The sequence below is a fragment of the Eurosta solidaginis genome, chromosome 1, assembly GCF_040869045.1.
Source record: "Eurosta solidaginis isolate ZX-2024a chromosome 1, ASM4086904v1, whole genome shotgun sequence".
Taxonomy (NCBI): domain Eukaryota; kingdom Metazoa; phylum Arthropoda; class Insecta; order Diptera; family Tephritidae; genus Eurosta; species Eurosta solidaginis.
The window spans coordinates 286,015,545-286,043,171 of NC_090319.1; the positions used below are offsets into that span (position 1 = coordinate 286,015,545).

A 27,627-nucleotide genomic window follows, 5' to 3' on the forward strand; every position below is an offset into this window, starting at 1 on the left:
CACAAAGAAAACCCTGCCTGCCTTAAAAATATGCTCTTACTTGAAATGTACCTGGGTTTGAGAAAACAACACTAACAGTTTTTTGTATCTAATAACCCTTCGAAAATCGACCTGCTAACTAAGATATATGAATACTAACCATATGTACCAGTAGGGTACTTACGTATTGTGACGAATATTAGCACCACTAAGGGATACTATCATCTCTAAGTCAATACTAAGCGATGACTTGTATGCACATCAATAAATCAATCATTATGCCTATACATATGTCCATACAAGTAGCGGAGAGCAACGCACAAACACATGCATATATCTGAGATACTCCCAAAATAATTTGTGCAAGTATCACTCACATATACACGCGCATATGAGAAGCTATAAACGTAGTTATAGTTGGTAATTTTATAACTGGCAACTAATTAGTAAATTCTAGAAATAGAACCGCCTAGAAATATGTCAAAGAGGAAACCAAATAGTATAAAAGCAGCAACAGTTGAGGCACGACGAATCAGTTTGATTTAAGCAAACTATCAGTTGCGAAGTATAAGCGTTATTTTCAAGTAGTCTAATAAAGCCCAGTTTTGCACTATTCAATATTGGAGTTATTTGTTCAACAGTTTTGTGATTCGAACAGTTTTGTGTTCAACAGTTTTGTGATTCGAACATTCGCAGAAGATTTGGAATAAGCGGAATTGCACTAAATTCGTTACAGTATTAAATGGGTATATTTACTTGAATGCTTATACCTTTTGTATTAATTCATCGATTTTAATGAAAGAAAGCTCATTTTTTTGTAATAAAACAGAGCTTAGAGAGAAAAAAAATCTGCAAAAAAATAAAAAGTTTTCGAGATCCTTCCTCGCAAATTACAATTTTTTTATATTTTTACAAAAAAAATTTAAAAAATCCGTAATGTTTGTTCGTCATCTTTGAATCTACAGGGCCTAGCAAAAGGTGTTGTATGCACAGTTTATACCAAATTTACCTTTTAAAAGCTTCAATCCGTTTTGGAATTGCTCAATTCGTTCTTGAGATATATATGATTAAGTGGACCCAATTTTTTATTTTTTTTTTTTTTTTTGTTGAAAAACGGTAATTTGTAAATATCTCAAAAACGTTACCATAGAATTAAAAATAACCTTGATTTTCGGAATCAGGGGCTGATTTTTTTTTTTTTTTTTTTTTTTTTTTTTTTTTTAATGGACGTTGTGGCAGCGCGCTGCCCTCAAGTGGCCCAATGAAACCAGGCTAATCCTGTTCACGCGATCGATTTATATATATATATAATAACTTTTTTTTTTTTTTTTTTTTTTTTGCCGAGTCTTTGATGGGCAGCGGTTTGTCAAGCGTCACGATCTGAGACTGCTCAGCTACAGAAGAAATTTCATCAGCCAAGCGTAATACTTAAAGAGAACAGAAGCAAACGTATTATACATTAATTTAGAGAGGTGAGAACAATCTTTTTTATAGAAAAAAGGGAGTCCGAGCTATCAAATGTGTTTGAGTGAGAGTTATAATCTTGGCATAAACGCCGAAAAGGTTCATTTTGTTCGAAATTCGTTCTACATTGTTTCAGCAGAAGAGGTTTGAAGTGTCTCGATGTCCGAGAGGGAACGCAAAAGTTCACTTCATTCAGAAGGAATGGGCTCGAAATTGATCCATTTAAAAGTTTTGTCATAAATATCACACCAAGCATTTCCCTTCGACTAGCAAGAGTTGGAAGATTGATAAGCTTTAATCGATTAGTATAAGGTGGAAGATTAGTTAAAGAGTCCCATTGGAAATTTCTTAAGGCAAATAGTAAAAATTGTTTTTGTATTGATTCGAGACTGTCTGCATGGACTTGATAACGCGGATTCCAAATTATCGAGCCGTATTCTAATATTGGCCTAACTAATGTTGTAAAAAGTGCTTTAGTTATGTAAGGGTCGTTAAATTCTTTTGACCACCGTTTAACAAATGCAAAAACACCTTTGCCTTTATTCACTGTAGCATTAATATGAAGATTGAAACTAAGTTTGGAATCCATCATGACTCCCAAGTCAATAAAATTATTTACAGTTTCTAGACTATAGTTGTTAATTGTATATGAAGCTGGTGGCGAAGCTCTCCGAGAAAAACACATGAATTTACATTTTTTGAGATTAAGCGGCATATAATTTACATTGCACCAGGTAACCAAGTGATTTAAATCCATTTGAAGCAAGGAATGTTCCTCAACCGAGGCACATGATTTGAAAAGTTTTACATCGTCTGCGTACATCAAGATATTTGAGTATTTAATTGTACCAGATATATCGTTTATGAACAACAAGAACAGAATCGGACCAAGATGGCTGCCCTGAGGAACACCAGAAGAAACATTGATGACCCCAGAAAGTGTATTTTTAAAGATTACTTTTTGCGTACGATAACCAAGATACGAAGAAATCCAACATATAAGACGGGGTTGAAAACCGAGTTGACTGAGCTTATGAATAAGTAATGGGTGTGATACTTTGTCGAAAGCTTTACTGAAATCGGTGTAAATTACATCAGTGTGAAGGCCTTTTCTAAATCCATTAGAAACGTGGGTGGTAAATTCTAGTAAATTGGTGATAGGTGATTTGCCCTTACAGAACCCATGCTGCGAGCTTGCAATTATGGGGGAAATAGAGAATGTTAGGTGGTGGGTAACAATAGCCTCAAATAATTTTGGGATAGCGGATAACTTTGCTATGCCCCGGTAGTTTTCTATTGAAGACCTGCTTCCATTTTTATGAAGCGGAATAAGAAAAGATTCCTTCCATATTGTTGGGAAAACGCCATAAATTAAAGATAAATTAAATAAATCTGTTAGCGGCTGATAGATGTTTGCGGCACATTTTTTAAGAAAGTGTGTCGGGATCCTGTCGGGGCCGTATGAATATGATACTTTTAAAGTTTTTAAATAAGATAATACATCTTCTGAAGATATAAATGGAGCTCTGATTGAATAACATGAATCAATATGGTATGGGTATTCATTAGGTGAAACGTTGGTATCAATAGAGTAATTTGATTTGAAAAATTCCGCAAAGAAGTCGGCGATCTCTTGATCATCGCTGGAAATATTATCTTGGAATTTCATGGATGATGGAAACCCTTTCACCCTGCGTTTAGAGTTTACGAATCCGTAAAATACCTTCGGGTTGCAAGTTATATTTCTTTTCATTTTACAAAGATAAGCTTTGTAACACTTTTTGTTCAATTGAAAATACTTGCAGCGTAGAATCGAGTACTGTAAGTAATGGTTATGTAAACCCGTCTTTTTGAACAACTTGAAAGATCGAGACTTTTTATTCTTTAAAATTTTCAGCTCTTTAGTGAACCATACTTGGCTTGTATCGGAATGTACACAAATCCGCTTAGGTACGTATTTTTCAAAAAGACAGTAAATGGTATTGTAAAAGTGAGAAACGCTTTGCTCCACATCAGCATTAAATATTGGCCATACTATTCGAGATAGATCACGATTTAATTTTTTAAAATTGGCCTTCGCAAAGTCGAAGCGATAACTGGAGTCGTATCGTTTATTTCCGCTGTTACAAGCATAATTTACAACTTCGTAAACTATTTTGAGGGAAGGGTGGTAAGCATCTTCAGGTTCAATAATGGGTTCGCATCGACTAATGGAATATTTAGATTCATCATCCACAAAGGCTAAATCTAACACTCTTCCGAATTTATTCGATTGGATGTTGATTTGTTGAAGGCACAGCTCAGACATTCCGTCTAGAAATTCATTGATGGAAGACTTTGACGAAACTGGTACGATATTAAAGTCAGAGATGCACCATGATATGTGTGGCATATTGAAGTCACCCAAGACAATAATGGAATCGGAAGGCTTTAGCATCGAATTAACAGTTCTTAGCAAGGAAATGTGATTCATATAAACGGACAGTTCAGAAGATGGCGGGATATAACAGATGGCCAAATAAATGTGGATATTTGCTAGTTGTGTGCGTATGCACAAGAACTCAGTTGTATCGGTGGCGGTTACGCAAATCTCTTCAGATGGTATTGAAGAGTGTACAGCAAGCAGAACCCCACCTCCAACCCTGTTCAGGCGGTCATTTCGATATATCTGGTAGTCATTACAGAGGATCTCTGAGTTAAAAACATGAGGTTTCAGCCAGGTTTCGGTTAAAGCAATTATATCGTGGCTTGAGTTAAATGATTTTAAAAATAGTTCTGTTAACTTGGTGTTTAAGCCTCTAACATTTTGGTAAAGTATATCTAAAGCAGATTTTTCGTTCAGTTTTTTGACTCAGTGTTATTAACAGGGATCTTTGCCAAGTTTGGAACACTCTTATTCCGCCTATATTCAAATTCCCGCACAAGTGCCCCAGAGGGCCAAAAATCGTTACTCAAGATAGTGTCAAAATGGTCAATAGGTACATCTAATCTAAAGGAAGATACGTTTCTTTCATAACTAAAATTAAATTTCCGAATTGTTACGTCATGGGTTTTCCTTTTTGAGAAGATATACGATTTCAGATCCTCCTCAGTAGTATCCCTCTCGAATCTTGACACGAATATCGATTTTTTAGGAGGGACTACAACCAACTTCCTAGTTCCAGGCTCAGTCGCCTGAGAACGGTTTGCAGGTTCAATATTTTTTCTAGCTGCTAGTTTTGTTGGAGGTGCCTTTGATGTTGAAGGCTCTACTGTAAGAGGACTTGGAGATGCTAAGTTTATTAATTCTATCGTGCTAGGTGTAGGAACGATTGGGTTCTGGATGTTTTGAACGGGGTCTAGGGTCAATACGCCAGCCGAGACATCAGTTCGTTTTCGTTTGCTGTCACGACTGTCGCTGTTAGCATTAGCAGCTGAATCGGTAATACATTTGAAAGTTTTAAACAAGTTTTCATAATACTTGAATTTATCCCCTAATGTAGAAAGTTCCTTACCGATTTCGGAGAATGCGTTTCGGGTATGTTTGAAAAGCTTAAAAAGATCCACTTCGGTGGATCTGCATTTCAAGCACGACCAACGCACACCCTTGTTATCGTTGATCGCATCACACACCCTTGCTGTCAAACTAGCGCACTTCATATGAGCAAGCTCATCACAAAGCCAGCACGACACGAAACGCTCAGTATCACCTTTCAATTGGCAGTTAACAAAATTGCAAGACATTATAAGTTAAAGTAAAATTGATTAAACAGACGGAGGCAGTGAAAATAGTTTGTAGATCACAGTAAGAAAATCACTGTTTGAGCAGTTTGAAGATCACTGTATGAGCAGTTTAAGATCGCTATTAACTGACGCTTAACAACACACAATGCAAACAGCTGTGGCAGTGAAAAGAAAATGAAGTAAATGTGCACGAGCAAATAACAATTGAAAATTGAAAATATATAAATGCCAATCAAATGCAACAACAAATATGCAAAGTGACTCGGCAAATATGTATGTAAGTATGGATATACACACTTTATCAATTATTATACTCAGTTGAGCAGAGCTCACAGAGTATATTAAGTTTGATTGGATAACGGTTGGTTGTACATATATAAAGGAATCGAGATAGATATAGACTTCCATATATCAAAATAATCAGGATCGAAAAAAAATTTGATTGAGCCATGTCCGTCCGTCCGTCCGTCCGTCCGTCCGTCCGTCCGTCCGTCCGTCCGTCCGTCCGTCCGTTAACACGATAACTTGAGTAAATTTTGAGGTATCTTGATGAAATTTGGTATGTGGATTCCTGGGCACTCATCTCAGATCGCTATTTAAAATGAACGATATCGGACTATAACCACGCCCACTTTTTCGATATCGAAAATTTCGAAAAACCGAAAAAATGCGATAATTCATTGCCAAAGGCGGTTAAAGCGATGAAACTTGGCAGATGGGTTGAAGTTATGACGCAGAATAGAAAATTAGTAAGATTTTGGACAATGGGCGTGGCACCGCCCACTTTTACAAGAAGGTAATTTAAAAGTTTTGCAAGCTGTAATTTGGCAGTCGTTGAAGATATCATGATGAAATTTGGCAGGAACGCTACTACTATTACTATATATGTGCTAAATAAAAATTATCAAAATTGGATGAAGAACACGCCCACTTTTTAAAAAAAAATTTTTTTAAATTCAAATTTTAACAAAAAATTTAATATCTTTACTGTATATAAGTAAATTAAGTCAAAATTCAAATCCTGTAATGATATGATGTAACAAAATACAAAAATAAAAGAAAATTTCAAAATGGGCGTGGCTCCGCCCATTTTCATTTAGTTTGTCTAGAATACTTTTAATGCCATAAGTCGAACAAAAATTTAACAAATCCTTCTCAAATTTGGTACGGACATAGACTCTATGACGGTAACTGTTCTCTGTGAAAATGGACGAAATCGGTGGAAGCCACGCCCAGTTTTTATACACAGTCCACCGTCTGTCCTTCCGCTCGGCCGTTAACACAATAACTTGAGCAAAAACCGATATATCTTTACTAAACTTAGCCCACCTACTTACCTGAACTCACTTTATCATGGTATAAAAAATGGCCGAAATCCGACCATAACCACGCCCACTTTATCGATATCGAAAATTACGAAAAATGAAAAAAATGCCATAATTCTATACCAAATACGAAAAAAGGGATGAAACATGGTAACTGGATTGGTTTATTGACGCAAAATATAACTTTGGAAAAAACTTTGTAAAATGGGTGTGACACCTACCATATTAAGTAGAAGAAAATGAAAAAGTTCTACAAGGCGAAATCAACAGCCCTTGGAATCTTGGCAGGAATACTGTTAGTGGTATTGCATATATAAATAAATTAGCAGTACCCGACAGATGATTTTCTGGATCACCTGGTCCACATTTTGGTCGATATCGCGAGAACACCTTCACATATACATCTAAGGGCCACTCGCTTTTAAAAGCCTCATTAATACCTTTAATTTGATATCCATATCGTACAAACACATTCTAGAGTCACCCCTGGCCCACCCTAATGGCGATATCTCGAAAAGGCGTCCACCTATAGACCTAATGCCCACTCCCTCTTAAAATGCTCAGTAACACATGTCGTTTGATACCCATATCGTACAAACATTCTAGAGTCATCCCTGGCCGACCCTAATGACGATATCTCGAAAAGGCGTCCACCTATAGACCTAATGCCCACTCCCTCTTAAAATGCTCAGTAACACCTTTCGTTTGATACCCATATCATACAAACACATTCTAGCGTCACCCCTGGTCCAGCCTAATGGCGATATCTCGAAAAGGCGTCCACCTATAGACCTAATGCCCACTCCCTCTTAAAATGCTCAGTAACACCTTTCGTTTGATACCCATATCGTACAAACACATTCTAGCGTCACCCTGGCCCACCCTAATGGCGATATCTCGAAAAGGCCTATAGAACTAAGGATTACTCCCTTACTCACCCATATCGTAAAAACATTCTAGAGTCACCCTTGGTCCACCTTTATGGCGATATTTCGAAAAGGCGTCCACCTATAGAACTAAGGATTACTCCCTTTTAAAATACTCATTACCACCTTTCTTTTGATACCCATATCGTACAAACACATTCTAGAGTCACCCCTGGCCCACCCTAATGGCGATATCTCGAAAAGGCGTCCACCTATATACCTAATGCCCACTCCCTCTTAAAATGCTCAGTAACACCTTTCGTTTGATACCCATATCGTACAAACACATTCTAGCGTCACCCTGGCCCACCCTAATGGCGATATCTCGAAAAGGCCTATAGAACTAAGGATTACTCCCTTTTAAAATACTCATTACCACCTTTCATTTGATACCCATATCGTACAAACACATTCTAGAGTCACCCCTGGCCCACCCTAATGGCGATATCTCGAAAAGGCGTCCACCTATAGACCTAATGCCCACTCCCTCTTAAAATGCTCAGTAACACCTTTCGTTTGATACCCATATCGTACAAACATTATAGAGTCACCCCTGGCCCACACTAATGGCGATATCTCGAAAAGACGTCCACCTATAGACCTAATGCCCACTCCCTCTTAAAATGCTCAGTAACACCTTTCGTTTGATACCCATATCGTACAAACACATTCTAGAGTCACCCCTGGCCCACCCTAATGACGATATCTCGAAAAGGCGTCCACTTATAGACCTAATGCCCACTCCCTCTTAAAATGCTCAATAACACCTTTCGTTTGATAACCATATCGTACAAACATTCTAGAGTCACCCCTGGCCCACCCTAATGGCAATATCTCGAAAAGGCGTCCACCTATAGACCTAATGCCCACTCCCTCTTAAAATGCTCAGTAACATCTTTCATTTGATTCCCATATCGTACAAACACATTCTAGAGACACCCCTGGTCCACCTTTATGGCGATATCTCGAAACGGCGTCCACCTATGGAACTAAGGATCACTCCTTTTCAAAATACTCATTAACAGCTTTCATTTGATACCCATATCGTACAAACATATTCTAGAGTCACCCCTGGTCCACCTTTATGACGTTTTCTCGAAAAGGCGTTCACCTATAGAACTAAAGCCCATTCCCTTTTAAAATACTCATTACCACCTTTCATTTGATAACCATATCGTACAAACACATTCTAGAGTCACCCCTGGTCCACCTTAATGGCGATATCTCGAAAAGGCGTCCACCGATAGACCTAAGGCCCACTCCCTCTTAAAATGCTCAGTAACACCTTTCATTTGATACCCATATCGTACAAACAAATTCTAGAGTCAGCCCTGGTCCACCTTTATGGCGATATCCCTAAATGGCGTCCATCCATAGAACTATGGCCTACTCTCTCTTAAAATACTCTTTAATACCTTCCATTTGATACACATATCATATAACCACATTCCAGGGTTACCCTAGGTTCATTTTCCTACATGGTGATTTTCCTTATTTTATCTCCATAGCTCTCAACTGAGTATGTAATGTTCGGTTACACCCGAACTTAGCCTTCCTTACTTGTTTTTAAGATACAATTTATTTTAGTAAAGAAAAGGTGAACTTTAAATTGCTAATGCAGTACACAACGTGTTTACACTTATTTTTAGCACAATAATTATTTAAACAAACAAATTTATTGATTTAAGACAAAATAAGGCACAGTAGAAATCAAAACACAACTTCACAGCTTGACGTTCGCTAATATTTCATAATAGTGTCTCTGGGGCAAAAAAAAAATCCAGTGTAATTATCAAAAAGGCATAAGGCTAACAGACGTCATCGTGTATGTTGTATGAAAAACTGGAGCAGTGGTTACATATACACCACGTGCATATACAAACATTCATTATGTATGTACATTAAAGCGTTTTTATTTCATAGGGTAAAAACAAAATGTCAGTATTTTTTTGGGGGCACCCCCTCAAATGTTCCATTTTTATAGATTTCAAGATTGCCAAAATTTGAGCACAATTGGAAGATGCTCACCCATGCCACTGGGGTCATGTGTTAAAGTTATATGTAAATCTCCTCAAAGCCTTTTCTCCCGGTTTTAACACAGGGTTACATACGAAGTATGTACTGTGCATAAAGAAAATATGCAAAGAAGGCAATTGGGATAAGCTTTACAACAACTAAGGCATGACGTAGCTGAATGCGTTTGTAACACTTCAACCATCGTAGGAGTGCGGGTTCAAATCCCACTACCGGGAGAAAAGGCTTTGAAGAGATTTACAAGGTATAATCGGAACAGCTGTCGCCTTGTCCGTCCTGATGCCACGTTATTTAAATTTTTCCTAAACGATTAAATTAATTATAAATTAAAAATTGCTTCAAATAAATTTTTTCATACATTTAAAGCAATAAGGGCAATCCCCGCTTAACTCATGTAAATTTGTTTTGGTTTTTTATATTTAAACAAAAAAATAGAGTCACTTTTAATTGTTTCATGTAAGACATAATAATAATGTAATATAGGACAAATTTGTACATAGACTGTCAAATTTATAACCTTATTTTCTTCACTGAAATTTCCAACATCAGCTTTTAGAGTTTAACAGAAACCACATAAGTATATAGCATGCGCCTTTGAAGCTTTCGCTAAGTTTATGTTTTGTGACACCAAGCTTTTTTACATACATATCTTATCAATGTTAAAAAGCATTTATTTAAATTTTCCAAGCGCTTTTCAAACTTTCACAACATAATATTTCTCATCAAACAGTTCAGGAGAGAGTGGAAATTTAATTGGAAAACACTGCAGCTTTTTGTATCACAGCACATTTCAAAGCATTTTATATAGTGAAAGAAATTGAAAAATTTTACTATGAAAAAATTTAGTTTTCTACAAATTTTTGCTAATATTTCAATAAAATAATTACAAATTAATCAGGCTGGGGCTGTCAATAGTTTACCAGCTTGTAAAATTTATATAATCAAGTTTTTGTTTTTTCTTTGCCTAGAAATCAATTGAATATGTGCTACTTATCGAAAATTACCTATGGTTCTTTTGAGTCTGAGTTTTTGGCGGCCACCGTGGTGTGATGGTAGCGTGCTCCGCCTACCACACCGTATGCCCTGGGTTCACACCCCGGGCAAAGCAACATCAAAAATTTTAGAAATAAGGTTTTTAAATTAGAAGAACATTTTTCTAAGCCGGGTCCGCCCCTCGGCAGTGTTTGGCAAGCGCTCCGGGTGTATTTCTGCCATGAAAAGCTCTCAGTGAAAACTCATCTGCCTTGCAGATGCCGTTCGGAGTCGGCATAAAACATATAGGCCCCGTCCGGCCAATTTGTAGGGAAAATCAAGAGGAGCACGACGCAAATTGGAAGAGAAGCTCGACCTTAGATCTCTTCGGAGGTTATCGCGCCTTACATTTATTTTTTATTTTCTTTTGAGTCTGACTTAAACTTAAAAAAATCGGTGGCGTGACATAAGGTCAAAGGCCAAACTGACCATTTAGACTCTTGCAAATTTTATTTAAAAACCATTTAAAATATTTTCATTTGACTTTAATATCATTTACTCTACTGAGACCAGTACAAAAGTCAATTAAATGTAAGTTCAAGTAGTTCTTCTTATTTCGCAGTAAATATATACGCCGCCGATAAACGCCGCCGCCGCCGATTAGGGTCGTTTTTCGAACGCCGCCGCCGAATTGTAAAAATATCGGCGCGGCGGCGGCGGCGTCCGGCGCTGTACTATATTTTCTACTCGTTTAAGACTGTTTAGGCCATTGTTCAAGTCGAAAATTGGTCGGATATGGTCGAAAGTGGTATTAACGGATGCGCATCACTGTCAGTTATAAGAAACTAATTGCGAAATTTAACTCTTTCTAACTGTTCAAAAGTTATTTAAAAAAGAGGCGTTTTCGATGTCAGCTTAACACGGACTTTGCATCACCCAATTCACCAAGTTATTAAAACAAAACACTAAAAGAAACGTTATATAATAAATTTATATAATCACTTTGCATATTTTTTCAAAAAAATAATGAACAATGAGTTCAAATAAAATTACCCAAGGCGTTTCAAATTGTTTTCAAGTTGTTAAAAAAAGCAAAAAAAATTCCAATTTTTTTTTCATATTTTATATTGCGATTGGCTGAAAGAATAAGCGAAATCAGTGATGCAAAATCCTTTAGTAGATTCTAGAGGCATAGACACTCCTTTGAAATGTGTTTTACCTCATACTTAAGTTGAGAATATATGGACGTATGAGAAGGGTTTGAAAAATCACTTGGGCTTACATTCAAACATCTGTTGTTTATTTGCGAAACTATACAATAGCGGCTGAAATGTTAATTTTAATTTTAACACTTCATCCTTCAACACCCAAGTCTCCCGGTTTGACATAAAGTTGGCGGCCCTATTCAAAACTATTCCCTTGGAGTTAATCACATTGATTATAGCCTTTTAACCAAGTTTAAATATCACCTACATGTTACGGCTCCTTTTACAAATGTGAATACGTAGGCACATATATGTATTTACCAGGTGAGGCTTTGTCCTTCGCAAGAACACTCAAAGTGGTGAAGCAAAAGCTTTCCCAAGACAGTCGTAAAAATGACCGTGTGTGCTACTACCCTAACGAAGTGTACAATCGAACTAGTCTGAAAACTGAAGCTACGCGGTCATCAATAATGAGCTCTTATATCATTAGGCCGGAAAACAGCAGTAAACATCTTTCAACTTAAAATCGGTCGACTTTCATTCTAGAATATTGTTACGAATATTAGCAACACTAAGGGGTACTGCCACCTCTAAGCCGATGCTAAGCAGCGCCTTGTATGCACATAAATCAATCATTTGCCATCATCCGGTGGCAAAATCCTTAGCCAGATAAATAATTTTGCATGTAAATGCAAAAACAACGATTTGGGCCAGATAAATCCAGATAGAAGTCTGGTTCAATTTGTGAGCCAGATAATTTGTTAATTGCTTCTTTTAGTTTGGCAACGCTGCCTTTAATAAAACTACTTTTTCAAAAATAGATGTCGCTGCTTAGCCTTTCGCCGTATGAGTTAAATGAAAAACAGCGGCGGCATCTGCCTATCACATTTCACGGGTGCGAAAATTTCACGACATCTGCTTTTCAAGTCTCTCAATGATCCAGAGCATTCCCGTGGGAATTGAACTTGAGCCGGAGCTGTAAAACTTACTCGAAGACAGCAATTATGTATCTACATAAACGAATCAATCATTATGTCTACACATATGTACGTATACCCAGCTGAGAAGCAACGCACAACCACATGCATATATCTGAGATACTCCCGAAAGTATGCAATGAGATAAGCTATAAAATCGTACAATTGTAGTTACAGCTGAGAAATTTGATAGCTGATGGCCAACTAGCAGATTCTGAAAATGGAAACGCCTAGAAGATGCAAACGAGGAAATCAAAGAGTATAAAAGGCAGCGACAGATAGAGGGGCTAGAGTCAGTTTCAATTAAGCACGCTATCTGTTGGGCAATAGTAGAGTTATTTATTGTAAAGTACTTTAATAAAGGCCATTTTGCATTATTAAATATTGGAGTCATTTATTCAACAGTTTAGTGATTCGAACTTAGCAGAAGGTTGCAAATAAGAGGATTTGAAAGTAAATTCGTTACAATATCGTTTTGATTTAACGAAGAGATTTTAGGCCGAGCTTCTTTTAAAATTTCGTGCTCCTTTTCTTGCAAATTGGCGGGACAGGACCTACATGTTTTATGCCGACTCTGAACGGCATCTGCAAGGAAGATGAGTTTCCACTGAGAGCTTTTCATGACAGAAATATACTCGTAGTGCTTGCCAAACACTGCCGAGGGGCGACCCCGCTTAGAAAAATTTTCTTCTAATTGAAAAAACTTGTTTCAAAAATTTTGATGTTGCTTTTCCCGGGGCGTGAACCCAGGATCTTCCGTGTGGGTGGCGGAGCACGCTACCATCACACCACGGTGGCCGCCAGGAAACCAGTTACACGCAAAATAATCCGCACCACCTAAAAAGACTGGTACCGGTGCGTATGCGTTACATTATTATGATTGGTATACAAGAGTTACATACATACATACTAGAGATATATGCCGCCGAATGTCAAAAATATAGGCGCGGCGGCGGCGGCGGCGGCGGAGGCGGAGGCGGAGGCGTCCGGGCGTTACTATGTTTTCTACACGTTTAAGACTGTTTAGGCTATTTATTGTTCATGTCGAAAATTGGTCGGATATGGTCGAAAGTGCTATCAATGGATGCGCATCACTGCCAGTTATTAGAAACTAATAGCGCATATAAAAAAGGGGCAGTAGAGAAGTGCGGAAAATCTCTTAATGAGATCGCTGAGCAAACTTCCCTTAGTCTGGTATGGGTGCCTGGACACTCGGAAATACCGGGCAATGAGATGGCTGAAGAACTTGCGTTCCGCTTTCCGAAGGGATTGAGCATGCCGCTCGCTACCTGTAAGCTCACTTTCAATGGAATTTTGCTTAGTGAAGCGGGTGTTAGATGGAGCAATCTCGAATCATGCTACCGCGCTTAGCTCGTGTGGCCTGAATGGGACGCGAGACGAACAAGAAGTATTCTTCTTCTTGGAAGGGGGGACATATCTCTATGGTTGGACTTATGACCGGCCACATAGCAATCGGGAAGCATGCACAACGGCTGGGTGCCCCTTATAATGATTACTGCAGGAGCTGCAAAGACGAAGAGGAATTAGAAACAGTCAAGCATTTTCTGTGCGACTGTCCTTCGCTCTGCCGCAAGAGAAAAAAATCTCTGGGATCTCCCTTCTTTGACGATCTTTGAGATCTGGCTAAGTTGGAACTTAAGAAACTCCTGACAGTTGCTGAATCGACCTGTTGGTTTGAGTAGGGGAGAGATACACGTGGTATCACAATGGGACCTTTTGGGCCTAAGTGCGCTGGTGCTCGCACCGGTGGCCACTCTAACCTAACCTAACCTTCTAAGGGCATAAACACTCCTTTGAAATCATTCTTACCTCATCTTAAGTTGGGATATATGTGCGTATGACAAGTGGTTGAAAAATCACTTGGGCTTACATTCAGATATCTGTTGTTTATTTGCGAAACTACACAATGGCGTCTGAAATGTTAATTTTGATTTTCACACTTCATATTTCAATACCCAAGTCTCCAGGTTTGACATTTCCCAAAGTTGGCGGCCCTATCCAAAACTAGTCTCTTGGAGTGAATCACATTATAGCCTATCAACCAAGTTTAAGTATCACTTACACGTTACGGCTCCTTTTATAAATGTGAATACATAGACACATATAATTACAAGGTGAGTCTTTGTCTTTCGCAAGAACACTCAAAGTGGTGAAGGAAAAGTTTCCCAGTGGAACTAATGACCGTGTGTGCTACTACCCTAACGAAGTGGACAGTCGAACTAGTCTGAAAACTGAAGCTACGCGGTCATCCATAATGAGCTCTTATGTATATCATAAGGCCGGAAAACAGCAGCTAACATCTTTCAACTTAAAATCGGTCGACTTTCATTTTAAAATATGGTTTTGATTTAAGGAAGACTATTTAAATCAATGTTGTGAACACAAACGTCTGCAAGCTTTGGTCTTCATTTTAAAAATTTTATCCAGGGTCCTTGCAAAATTTTAATTATGTAGATGCGCCGAGGATTATACGATTTTCACCCATTACGCAATGACGGCATCCTTGACCGAACTCCCTAACGTTTCAATTTGTTTCTCTGGTGTAGCTCGGCAAAAGCATCCGTCGGAAAGTCTTCGGAGCTCCACCTAGAGCTTCTAGGAAAATGACGTCGACGAAGGTATGAGTTCGAAGTCGCAGTCCTATAGCTTCTGTGCTGGCATATGGTGTGAGGGTCATAAGGCCTGGTAGCGACTGGTGGTGGGGATTGCTACTGTTCGCACATCGGGAATTGTAGCTCTTAAAAACAGCCGAAAAAACTGGAGGCGCCCTGTGCCACGAGAGTCATATTATATAGTATTAATAGACCATTACTAGCAACCGTAAGTCAACTTTGTGTGTGGCCGCCAAGGAGCCACAAATGATTTAAAGAGTTTGTGTTCGCCACGATTATTAGGAGTTAACCCTAGGTGAAACTACGCTTTGCATGGGATATTCAGACAAAGGTGTGGCTATTTTATGTATACCTATTTCTTTTCAGCAGACGCAGCAGTACCAAGTCCAAGGCCGGGGCTAGGTTTTGAAAATGTTTGAACAGTCTGCGTGATCTTGAGGCAAAAACCTCGGATCTTTCCGAAATGGCCAACACGTTGATTTCCTTAAATACATACAAACGAACCCTTTCATAAATAATATTCTTTTAAATCGAAAATTCAAGCTTTTAAAAGTAAGAACACCGGCGTACGCCGGCGCGCCGCACACGCCGCCGCCGCCTGTATATAATAGAGCCTGCGCCGCCGCCGCCGATTAAGTGATCGGCGTAAACCTCTATTTCGCAGCCGTACTGGTTTTAATCCGATGTGGTTTTTTATGCTCGCCAAACCTACTTCAATACGATTTTTCTCTAAAATTAAGTCAGGATATAGAAAGGGCAGCGCGAAGTCCAAATTTTTAAATAAAATATCACCTTTATCATATCAATTATTTTTTTTTTTTAATGAACGACAGAAGAATAATGGAGCTCAAGCTTTGGGTGTTTATGGAAATCTTTTGTTGTTTAGAAATGAAGACTATTGAGAAATTCATCAAAGTGATCCATTTTTAAACTTTTAGCGGAATAATTTAACATCAGATCTGAATGAAAAAAATTGCACGCACTTAAATCGCGCATAACACAAACATCACATGATGCATAATTTAAGATGTATTAATTAAAAAATATTTAAATGGTTTTAGTGGGTCACTATGAACTCGTGCCACAAAGGGATTTCTTTAGATTATACTAGTATTTACTGTTTGCTGACATCATATTATTTCATTCCAGTTTGAAACAAACGCGTTTATAGCAGAATATCAGGTGATGCAACATCACATTGATTTCAATAGGTGAATAGAATTAAAGTAAAATTTAGATAAATCGACAACGCAGTAAAGTTTAGTAATAAAATATAGGTAGTTAGTTTAAAGTTATCAAGAGAAGTTTACAATTCATATTACTAAAATATGAAATCAGAAGGCAGAAAAATCGCATGATGTAATATCACATCATATCTACATCTGCACCAAACTCTTAGTATTCTCTGTCTAGTACATATGTACATACTTTTCTGTAATTCAACTTATACTCTACTCATTGACTCGTGTTGCTCCAGTTTTATTAATTCCGAACTCCCTACTGTATTATTATTGTAATAGTCGCTTATCAGCTGTGAAGACATCTCCAAAAAGAGCTCAGCATGAGTTCAGCTCAGCCCACTACTAAGCAAATTATTTGTATAGATGGCATTAAGGTTGGGATATAGACGTAAACAACAACACTGCGAACAAAAATAATGCACACGGGTTCCAGCTTTAAGCTAAATCAAAAGCTCGTCATGCAACTTTCATATATGCATTGAGTACAATCACATCTTTGTGCAACTGATTGAAAGCGCGAGCTTGGTTGCCACTTTGGTTGATTTTGTGCCAACTTCAGTCCTTTTTTCCAACTAGGACCAGTGGTATATTTTTTCCAAAATACGTCCTCCCTGAGAGCAATCACCACCAAAGAAATTTCATAATAGAATCACAACAACAATTTAGATTCCTGAAATTTCAGAGGTAGTAAAATTCGGAAGTAAGTTTGCGCTAATAAGAAAGAATATGAAAAAACGGGAGAAAAACATATCTTGATATAAAGGATATCTAGAAGCTTTATGAGTGAGATACTATTCCAAACTGTAGTGCTAAAGTAAGAGATTTTTTGCACTTTACTCAAATTTTTTTTTTTTTTTTAATTACAACAGAATAAGAATCATAGTTTTTTAGTTGTATAGACAATTTTTGTCCAATGAAATTGGAACAGCGGGTCAATCGGAATGATCCAATTGGCAACTCGGCAAAAGGTATCAAATGCCCGTTTGAGCTGATTGAGTTTTTCCGCGATATTGAACCACCAAAGTATTGTTTTTAGAGAAAATATTCAAATTTTGATATATTTAATACACTAGTTATCATTAAGTAATTTGAGCACACCGTTCCTTGTGTAACTACCAACTAAATCATATTTAGGCCACTTTTGATTTTTGTGACTGCTTTTGTTTCTTTTTTTTTAATGTTTGATGCTAAATCTTTTTTTGAGATGGCAACCGTGAGTGTAAGCTTAACAGGGTCGTTTTGCAGCTTTTTGCTGACTTCCATTGGTAACTCCAGCAGGTGTGTGAAACTACATTCTGGTATTGAATGAGTTATTACACTACGCAAGTTCCAATGATATGAAAGGGAATCAACAATAACAACATTGCATACATTTTGAGTGCACTGTCGAAGGTGAAGGCGAAACAGCACTGAGCATTTGAGCCTCTTTGATATTGTGGCAGTTACAGAATCGACGTGCTGTTAACAACAACACAGCGCACGTGTGGCAATATAACAGAGTGAGAAAAAGTTATTTAGGTGAAAAAAATTAATGTGTATACATGTTTTTTAATTTTAGTTCATTTACAAAAGAAAATGGAAAAAACACTTGCCTTGTGAGAAATAAATAAAAAAAAAAAAAATTTAACGATTGTTGGTGTTTTTTTTTTTTTATTAAAGAGAGACTTTGTAAATTATTAAGTGATACTCATATACACGTCTATATATATATATATTTGTGTATTTGGGTTATTCCATATTTAATCGGATGGGGTTTGATAAAGATGTAGCATATTTAGTTCATATTGCGGAGGTCAATAGATGCATAATTATTAAAAAAAATATTTTGATCTTGATAAGTGTAATTTTAAAACTTTTACAATCAAACAAAAAAATAATTTTTGTTTTTATATATCTTTAGGAGTAGGGAAAAAAGAAATAAAATAACAAAAAATAAAAAAAAATGTTTTTGAGAAAATACTCAAAAAAATTTTTTTAAATAAAACCATTTTAAAATGAACATATCGTATGAGTTTTGGGCAGCTATAGCGTAAATTTAGGGTACCGTGTAATAAAACGAAGTGAAAGGTATTGAGGAATAAACAAGAAATTTGACAAAATTTTTGACGAAAGGAAAAGTGAGATAGCTATATGATAGCGAGGAGATACATATCTACTATGTAATACGCTGTCTGAAAATTTGTTTGATGGCAGAATATTTCAAGGCCGGTATCGGACCGTACCTGATTTATATCTGCCAAAGTAATACTTTTATTCGTTATAATAATAATAACAGCGTGGCACTACATACCTACTTCCTTGAAAATCTTGGCAAATCCTTTGCAGTTATAGGGTAAGAGCTAGTATCATTTTGACACGATTTTCCGTCATCCCTTGTCAATATTGGTTTACAGACAAACCGGTTTAAATTTCGGCAGAGCTTCTCTTCGAATCGGTGTTATTGTTGTTGTTTTATTAATGAAAACACACTGCCCGAAGGCTTTGGGGAGTGATATCGATATTGATGATCCTTTGCCTGATATAGATATGGTACGTTGCGGTAACAAAGCACTGTTAAGGTACTCGCCCTACCATCCCGGGAACGATTTATATGACCACATTAAACTTTCTAGGCCACCCCCACCCCCTGGTTCCATGAGGAACTTGGAGTCACCAGAGCCTTGCCTGCTAAATATTTTTAACAGTATTCCTCTAGCGTAGGTGAGGTTGACAATTGGGTTGCGGAAGCTTTGAAGTTATAAAGCTTTGTATCGCGCTTATCAACCCCTTGATTGGTGTCGTCCTCCTTTTTTTTAAATATTCGTCCATATCTTATGCTGACTCCATACGACAGAAATAAATATATAAAATATAGATATAAAAATCTCGGTGTGGAAATATACTGTAGGACATTTCGTTGGTCGACCTATTCCAACCTTTCTTAATTTTCAAACCTAGTCAATCTACTAAAAACTCTCTTTGTCGAATTCAAAACAGCTCCAGAATATGCATCTTGATGCCAACTATGTGTATCGAAAGAGTTTGGTTTATAAGTAAGATTAGTTTTATGTAGATTCATATGGGGTATTCCATCCCATTTCGACCAATTAGAAAATTTTTTTTTTCAATTAAATAAAAAAAATATAAAAAAAAATCGGCCCACTCCGGGATTAGTGGGGATGATTGCAGAATTAATTGAAGTTTTTTATGAGAAAAAAAAACATGGCGAAATTGAAAAATCTCGAAAAACTGAAAAATTAAAAAAAAAAAACTTTAAACATTTTTTTTATTTTTTCCGAAAAGTACATTTAAAAACAAATTAAAAAAAATGATCCCAAACGGTAAATTTTTGAAAAAGTTAAAGCATTTTGAAAACAAAAAACGGTGTTTTTTTAAATTCATAACTTTTTTTGAGTTTGGATGAAAAAATTCTGAAAAACGTCTTTCGTAAGCTAGAAAAAGAAGAAAAACTTTCAGCCAATTCTAAAGGGGTCGGGTACAAAATTGGTCGAAATGGGATGGAATACCCCATATGTACATACATGGTTCAACAATGCTGGTTTGGTTATAATTTGACGCCAAAGTAAGGGCAGAGACAGATATAGACAGAATATGTTTCCCTTGGTGATCTAAATTGGCTTAAGTTATCGGAAAGCAGAGATGGATGGCGGAAATTCCAACAGCCAAAAGAGCCTAGAAGAGTGGGCGCCATATAATGGTAATGATACGATGCCGATTTTAAAGTCAAAAAAATTCAGCGCTATATAAAATTAATGACAGCTTATGCTAAATTTGAGGCAAACTGCCGCTATTGGGAGCTCTTTCATCCTTTGTAAAGGCGCACTAGAAGAAAAAAGCAAAAATTACTCTCTTCGGGGTCTTTGAGCGACCTCGAGATGCAAAAGGAATGAAATGAATGTTAACTAAAACTGAACCGCCAAGTTCATTGAAAGCTGAAAAAACAACCAAGCTAATCCTATAGTAAAATTCAATATTTCATCCTGAAAGAAGTTAAAGGGAGAGGCTGTTGAATTTATTAAAGTACCGCGATAGGGAAGCGGAGATTTGAAGTGGTCTGAAACAAGTGCTACTTTTTTCAAATTTTATTTGCACGGTTTTTTTATTTGATTTCCTGTGATAATATCTCAACACATTAAAAAAACCAATAGCGACAGAGAAACTTTTCTCGCAAAGTTTTCTTTTAATGCAATATCTAATCAATATGATATACAACTTGCCATAGAACGCCTCTTATATGAGTAAATAAAAACTGAGCTTATTCGCTCTTTTGCATGTTTCGAAGTGAAATTGACTGTTGTGTGTACTTTAGTTGTTGTTGTTGTTTTTATACCTTTCATGAACATGAAATGGTTTATTAACTTTGGTCCGATGTTTGTAACATTGAGAAATATAGAAGATAGACTCACCATTAAGTATACCGAATTAATCAAGGCGACGAACTAAGTTGATATAGCCATGTCCGTCTGTGCGTCCGTCTGTCTGTTTGAACGCAAACTAGTCCCTCAAATTTTGACATATCTCCATGAAATTTGGCACACGGATGTATTTTTGTATTATATTAGACATTTGTCGGATCCGGTAGGATCGGACCACTATAGCATATATCTCCCATACAACCGTTCGTTCAGATAAGACGATTTTGCTCATTCCTGCCGCAATTTAGAAACTCAGTGATATATATTTTAATATATCATAGAAGATATCCTGAAAAAATTACTTTGATCGGAGCTATATATAGTTATATCCCATACAACCGATCGTTCAGATAAGGAGGTTTTTTGCCAGTTTTTGTTTTATATTTATCTTAAAATCGTTTAGGTATGTACATCTGTTCACTATATATTTTTTATCTTAAACAGCGCATTATTTGGATATTACGAATGGGATAAGATTCATTGTTCAGCCCCATTCATGAATGTTATGAAGTCTTCGGCACAGCCAAATACAGTCCGTCCTTACTTGTTTTGGTTAACATTACATTAATATAAGGCGTGTGCTATCAAAATGTTGTTATGCTCTATTAACTTTGCTTATTAATAGCTTTAGCAAAATAAACATTTCTACATTTTTTTCTTAAGATGAAGGTCAAACTATTTTGTGCTGATTCAGATTGAGATTTCAATTTTTTTTTTACTAATTATATTTCGCCCTGACTTTGCGGTGTATGCTCTTTAACATAATTGATTTGTTTTGTGTTGGATTATCTGTCAACTACTCAAGCACGCGTATGCTCTTGGATTTGTGTTTGAAAAGTGTCATTCATAAAAAAGAACCTATTTACTATAAACAAATAAAGCTGAAGTGAGCTCAAGAAACCGCTCACGCAAAACAAAAAATTGACAAAACTGTATAAATAAAAGAAAAATCAGCAAAAGTGATAACAAGCACTTGTTGTACTTACTATTAAAGGAATTTTTATGTTTTTAATTGGTTGAGAGTGTTTACTAAAAAAAATTCGATTTTGGTTTTAAATTACTTTAAATGCGAAATGAAATTTCTTATATCTTATAGTGTTTCTTGTGCTTTTATTTTCAATTCACAGTGTAAGATAATCAGAGATTGTAGCAATCTTGTGGAAAAAGAAAATATATAAAAACAAATTCAAAAACCACAACAACAGCAGATTTAACAGCAACAACATGAGCGCAGTTGATGCAGTGTTTAGCTTTAAACGAACTCCCGATGAGGACTTTTATGGAATGCTCAACTGTGACGAAAATTCATCGGTAAGTAAAGGTCACATAGTAAAGAAAGTAGTTGTGGATATTATATACCAAATTATAGTTTTAAAAAAATATATAATTCAAAAAAAATTTAACTATTTGCATCTAACTAATAGCTAATTACCACATTAAACAAATTTTCAAAAAATGGGCTCATGCATATTTTCAAAATGAAGTTCGAGTGCACTTCTTATATACCATACATAGAATCTGGAAGATTCTTATTAATGGGGATTTCATTAGTATCCGAGTTATAAAAGTTTCATGCATGCATGAAATAAGCATCAATGGTCGTATGCTTGTTAAGATGCACTTTACCAAACCGGTAAGAATTAGTGGGTCATATAATCCAAGCTGATGGCTTCAAGTTGCGTCATCTCTCATTATATCAATGCTAGCCTACCACACCGATGGTCCTGGGTTCAACTTCCGGGCAGAGTAACATCAAAAATGAAGAAAAAAGTTTTTCTAATCGGTTTCGCCTCTCGAAAAACTGATCTGCCTTGCAGGTGCCGTTCGTGTAGGCCAATTTTTAGGAAACACTAAAAGAAGCGCGACGCAAATTGGAACATAACAACGGCCTTAAATCTCTTCGGAGGTTATCGCGCCATGCATTTATTCATTTATAATGCACCGAGTGAAAACAAACAAGATTTTTTATTGTATATCCTTGAGTTTAATTAAGATGTATTATATTTATTTAAAATTCCTGAAATTTTGATTAGAAAGTTTTTGCTTATAGACTAGATACTTGAGACAATTTGATGAATATTTTCGGGACTATTTCAAATTTTTTTAGGACTATTTCGGGACCATTTAGAGACTGTGTTCGAGATCTTCTTGGGGCTGTTTCGGAACCGTTCCGGACTGCCACCGAATATTTTTAACTATCGCCGGAACTCTTCTTTGTTTTCGGAACTATTTCAAGATCATTAAATAAAAAATGATTTCCGAGGAGTATTGGATACTCGTTTTTTAAGAACTCCATCATATCGATCCTTCTGTTTATCTCCGTGTGCTTATCTCCGTGACTGTGAGTATTTTGCGATTTGTTGGGACTTTTTAAAGATTATTTTCTGGACGATCTCGTTATTTTTTTCAAGATCATATCTTAGCATATAGTGCGAACTGGGACGTGGTTTTAGGCTAGTTTTACGAATATGTGAAAGATAAACAGACGTTTAAATCCACAACAAATTAATGCCTCATTTACACTTAACGAAAGATATTGATTATGTCAGGCCATTTAAGTTCGAGCAGTGTTGTTGCTCAGAATTTCGTACATTTTTCCCAACTCTAGTTTTTTGGCAGTATACAATACAGACTATTAGCAGGTTGGAAACAGATAAAACTTCACTAAAAATACAGTCATTGTACACATATCAATTTGATAACGCAATATCAATTTGATATCAATTAGATAACACAATTGAACTGTGCAAATATACATACTTATATACAAACAAACAGTTACTAAGAAATTTTTATTTGAAAAAGTATAGCAAAATGTTTTGTCAAAGCCATGTTGATTTTATTTCGCTGGTATATTCGTCAATATTAATCTGTTTGTTTAACTAATTAAAACTGTCCATTATAGTTATTAATTAAATAGGTTTATTAGGCTCCTATAACAGAAAATTTTTACGGAAATATCATTATCAAGGCTTAATAAGCTTTTTGTATTTGCCGTAAATAAAATTTTAATTTCAGCAGGAACTTTTACCCAAAAATTTACACAAGCTGTAACTGATAGAGCCGGCCGCTGTGGTGTTATCGTAGCATGCTCCGCCTACAACGCCTGGGTTCAACTCCCGGGCAGAGTAACATCAAAAACGAAGAAAACGGTTTTTCTAATCGGCATCGCCTCTCGGAAGTGTTTAGCATACAGTCCGAATGTAATTCTGCCATGAAAATCCCCTCAGTGAAAACTCATCAGCCTTGCAGATGCCATTCGGAGTCATCGTAAAAACATGTAGGTGTCGACCCGCCAATTTGTAGGAAAAACCAAAAGAAGCACGACACGAATTGGAAGATAAACTCGGCTTAAAATCTCTTCGGAGGTTATCGCGCCTTGCACTTCTTTATTTATTTTATTTACAATGGACCGAGTGAAAATAAAAAAGATTTTGTATTGTATAGCCTTGACTTTAATTAAGATTTATTGTTTTTATTTATAATTGCTGAAATACTTTGAGACTATCAAAGGACCGTTTCAGGATAATTTGAGGAACATTTTCGGGACTATTTCAAATTTTTCGAGGACTACCGTTTAGAGACTGTGTTCGAGATCTTCTTTGGGCTGTTTCGGATCCGTTTCTGGATTGTATTTCGTATTTCAGGGGAGTATTGGATCCTCCTTTTTTAAGAACTCCACTATCCATCCTTCTGTTTATCACCGTGTGCTTATCTCCGTGACTGTGAGTATTTTGCGATTTGTTGGGAATTTTTAAAGATTATTTTCTGGACGGTCTCGTTATTTTTTTTTTTCAAGATCATATCTTTGCATATTGTGCGGACTGGGCCGCAGTTCTAGGCTAGTTTTACGAATATGTGAAAGAGGAACAGACGTTTAGATTCATAACATCTTAACGCCTTATTAACACTTAACGAAATATATTGATTATGTCAGCCCATTTAGGTTCGAGCGTGTTGTTGCTCAGAATTTCGTGCATTTATCCCAACTCTGGTTTTTTGGCAGTATAAAACAGAAACTATTAGCAGGTTGGAACTGATAAAACTTCACTAAAAATACAGTCATTGTACACATATCAATTTGATAACGCAATTAAAATGTGCAAATATATTTATATATAAACAAACAATTACTAGGAAATTTTCTTTTGAAAAAGTATAGCAAAATTTTTCGTCAAAGCCGCGTTCATTTCATTTCGCTGGAATATGCGTCAATATGAATCTGTTTGTTAACTAATTAAAAATTTCCATTATAGATATTATTTAGTTAGGCTCCTATATCAGAGAATTTATATGGAAACGTCATTATAAACGCTTAATAAGTTTTTTGTATTTGCCATAAATAAAATTTTAATTGCAGCAGACATTTTCACCTAAAAATTTACACAAGCTATGGCCGCCGTGGTGTGGTAGAATGCTCCGTCTACCACACGGAAGGTCCTGGGTTCAACTCCGGGGCAGAGTAACATAAAAAATGAAGAAAACATTTTGCAGCTTCTTGCGGAGGGACTGTCCTGAGTTCCCTTACTCCCTTAAGGGACTGGTACTGCTGCGTCTGCCGAAAAAAATTTAAGTACTTAAAATGGTCACACTTTTGTCTATATGTTCCGTACAAAACGTAGTTTTACCGAAGGAGATGTTCTGGTCTAACTTCTAATACTCGTTGTGGACACGATTTCTTTAAATTATTTGTGGCCCCTTGCTGGTCACGCACAAATGCGACTTATGGTTGCTATTAATGGTCTTTTAATACTCATGGCTCTCTTGGCACAGTTTTAACGATTAACGCCAACGCTAGCCTATTGTCGATCGCGGTAAAGGGCGCCTCTAGTTTTTTCGGCTGTTTTAAGTGCTATAATTCCCGATGTGCGAACACAAGTAATCCTGTCCACCACCAGTCACTACCACGCCTCCTGGCCCTCACACCACATGCAAGCACAGAAGCTATAGGACTGCGACTTCGAACTCATACCTTCATTGACGTCACTTTCCTAGAAGCTCTAGGTGTAACACCGAAGACTTTCTAACAAATTTTTTTTTTGTCGCGCTATGCTGCCGAGGTGGTGTGATGGCAGCGTGCTCCGCCTACTATACCGATCGGAATCGACATAACACGAGTAGGTCCCGCCCCGCAAATTTGTAAGAAAAATTAAAAGTGGCACCACGCAAATTGCCTTAAAAAAACTTCGGAGGTTATCCCGCCTTACATTTGTTTATTTATGCTGCCGAGCACTACAAGAGAAACACCTTCAAACATTAGGTAGCAACTATTCGGCCAAAAATGCCGCGCTCGAAATCATAAGCATACAAGTGGATATTATTGCGTAACTTATAGGTGGAAATAGTATAATCCTATATAATAAATTTTACAAAGACCCTGGATAATTTTTTTTTTAAATGCAGACCAAAATCTTGCAGACGTTTGTGCTCGAAACCTTGATTTCAGTAGTCTTCGATAAACCAAAACGATATTTAAGGATGAAAGTCGGCCGATTTTAAGTTGAAAGATGTTAATGTTATGCTCAGTCCAAACTGTTGTTTTCATGCCTCTTGATACAAGAATTCATTATAAATAATAGCATAGCTTCAGTTTTCAGCCTAGTACGACTGTCCACTAGGTTAGGGTAGTAGCACACCCGGTCATTTGTTTGACTGTCTTGGGAAAGCTTTTGCTTCACCAATTTAGGTGTTCTTGCGAACGACAAAGCCTCACCTGGTAAATATATATGCCTACGTATTCACATACGTAACAGAAGACGTAACGCGTAGATTATATTTAAACATGGTTGGTAGGCTATAAACTATGTGATTCACTCCATTGGGCTAGTTGGGGATATGGCCGCCAACTTTAATAAGTGTCAAACCAGGAGACTCGGGTATTGAATGATGAAGTGTGAAAATGAAAATTAACATTTCAGATGATATTTTAAAGTTTCGCAAATAAACAACAGGTGTTTGAGTATAAGGCCAAGTGATTTTTCAAACTCTTCTCATACGTACATATACCTCCAACTTCAGTATGAGGAGGGAATCATTTCAAAGGAGTTTTTAAACCCCTGGAACCTACTAAAGGATTTCGCATCATTAATTTCGCTTATTATTGTAGCCAATCCGAATATAGAATTTTTGAAAAAATCGGCTTTTTTCGGGTAACTTGCATTTTAACAACTTAAGGACAATTTGAAATCATGCTCGAATTGGGTCATTTTTTTTTGAATTCATTGGTCCTTATTAATTCTTTGAAAAAATTATGCAAAGTGAGCATTTACATTTTTATTTAACGTTTCGTTTAGTGCTTTGTTTTAATAACTTTGTGAATTGGGTGATGCAAAATCCGTGTTAAGTTGGCATTGAAAGCGACTGTTTTTTTATATAACTTTTGAATGGATGGAAAGAGTTAAATTTCGCAACTGGAGTGTTATAACTGGCAGTAGTGCGCATCCACCGATTCCACTGTCGACCATATCCCACCAATTTTTGACATGAACAACAAACGACCTAGACAGTCTTAAATGAGTAGAAAATATAGTAACGCGCCGAACGCCGCCGCCGCGCCGATTGTTTTGACATTAAAAACGACGAAAATCGGCGGCGGCTTTTATCGGTGGTGTATATCTCTAGTTCTGGTAACAGGCACCATGGAGTATTAGCCCGACCATATCGGGAACTATTAATGTGAACGCATTAAACCCTCCAGGTTTCATCTGCGGCTGAGTTCGTTGAAGTGACGATG

The 27,627-nt window shown here is 36.8% G+C and overlaps 1 protein-coding gene across 3 annotated transcripts in view; it reads left to right on the forward strand.

Annotated features, from left to right (window-relative positions):
• The first annotated feature begins 17,818 nt into the window (after nucleotides 1-17,818).
• The window catches only part of jdp (DnaJ domain-containing protein), a 171,997-nt gene continuing 162,188 nt past the window's right edge, over nucleotides 17,819-27,627 (forward strand). The window contains exons 1-2 of one of the 3 annotated variants that reach the window (XM_067761034.1): nucleotides 17,819-17,978; nucleotides 22,022-22,205. In XM_067761034.1, the coding sequence (XP_067617135.1) occupies nucleotides 22,119-22,205 (87 nt within the window). In that variant the 5' untranslated portion in view covers nucleotides 17,819-17,978; nucleotides 22,022-22,118. Of the gene's footprint in view, nucleotides 17,998-22,021; nucleotides 22,206-27,627 lie in introns of all 3 variants that reach the window. The other 2 variants (XM_067761033.1, XM_067761035.1) reach the window with 2 other exon arrangements.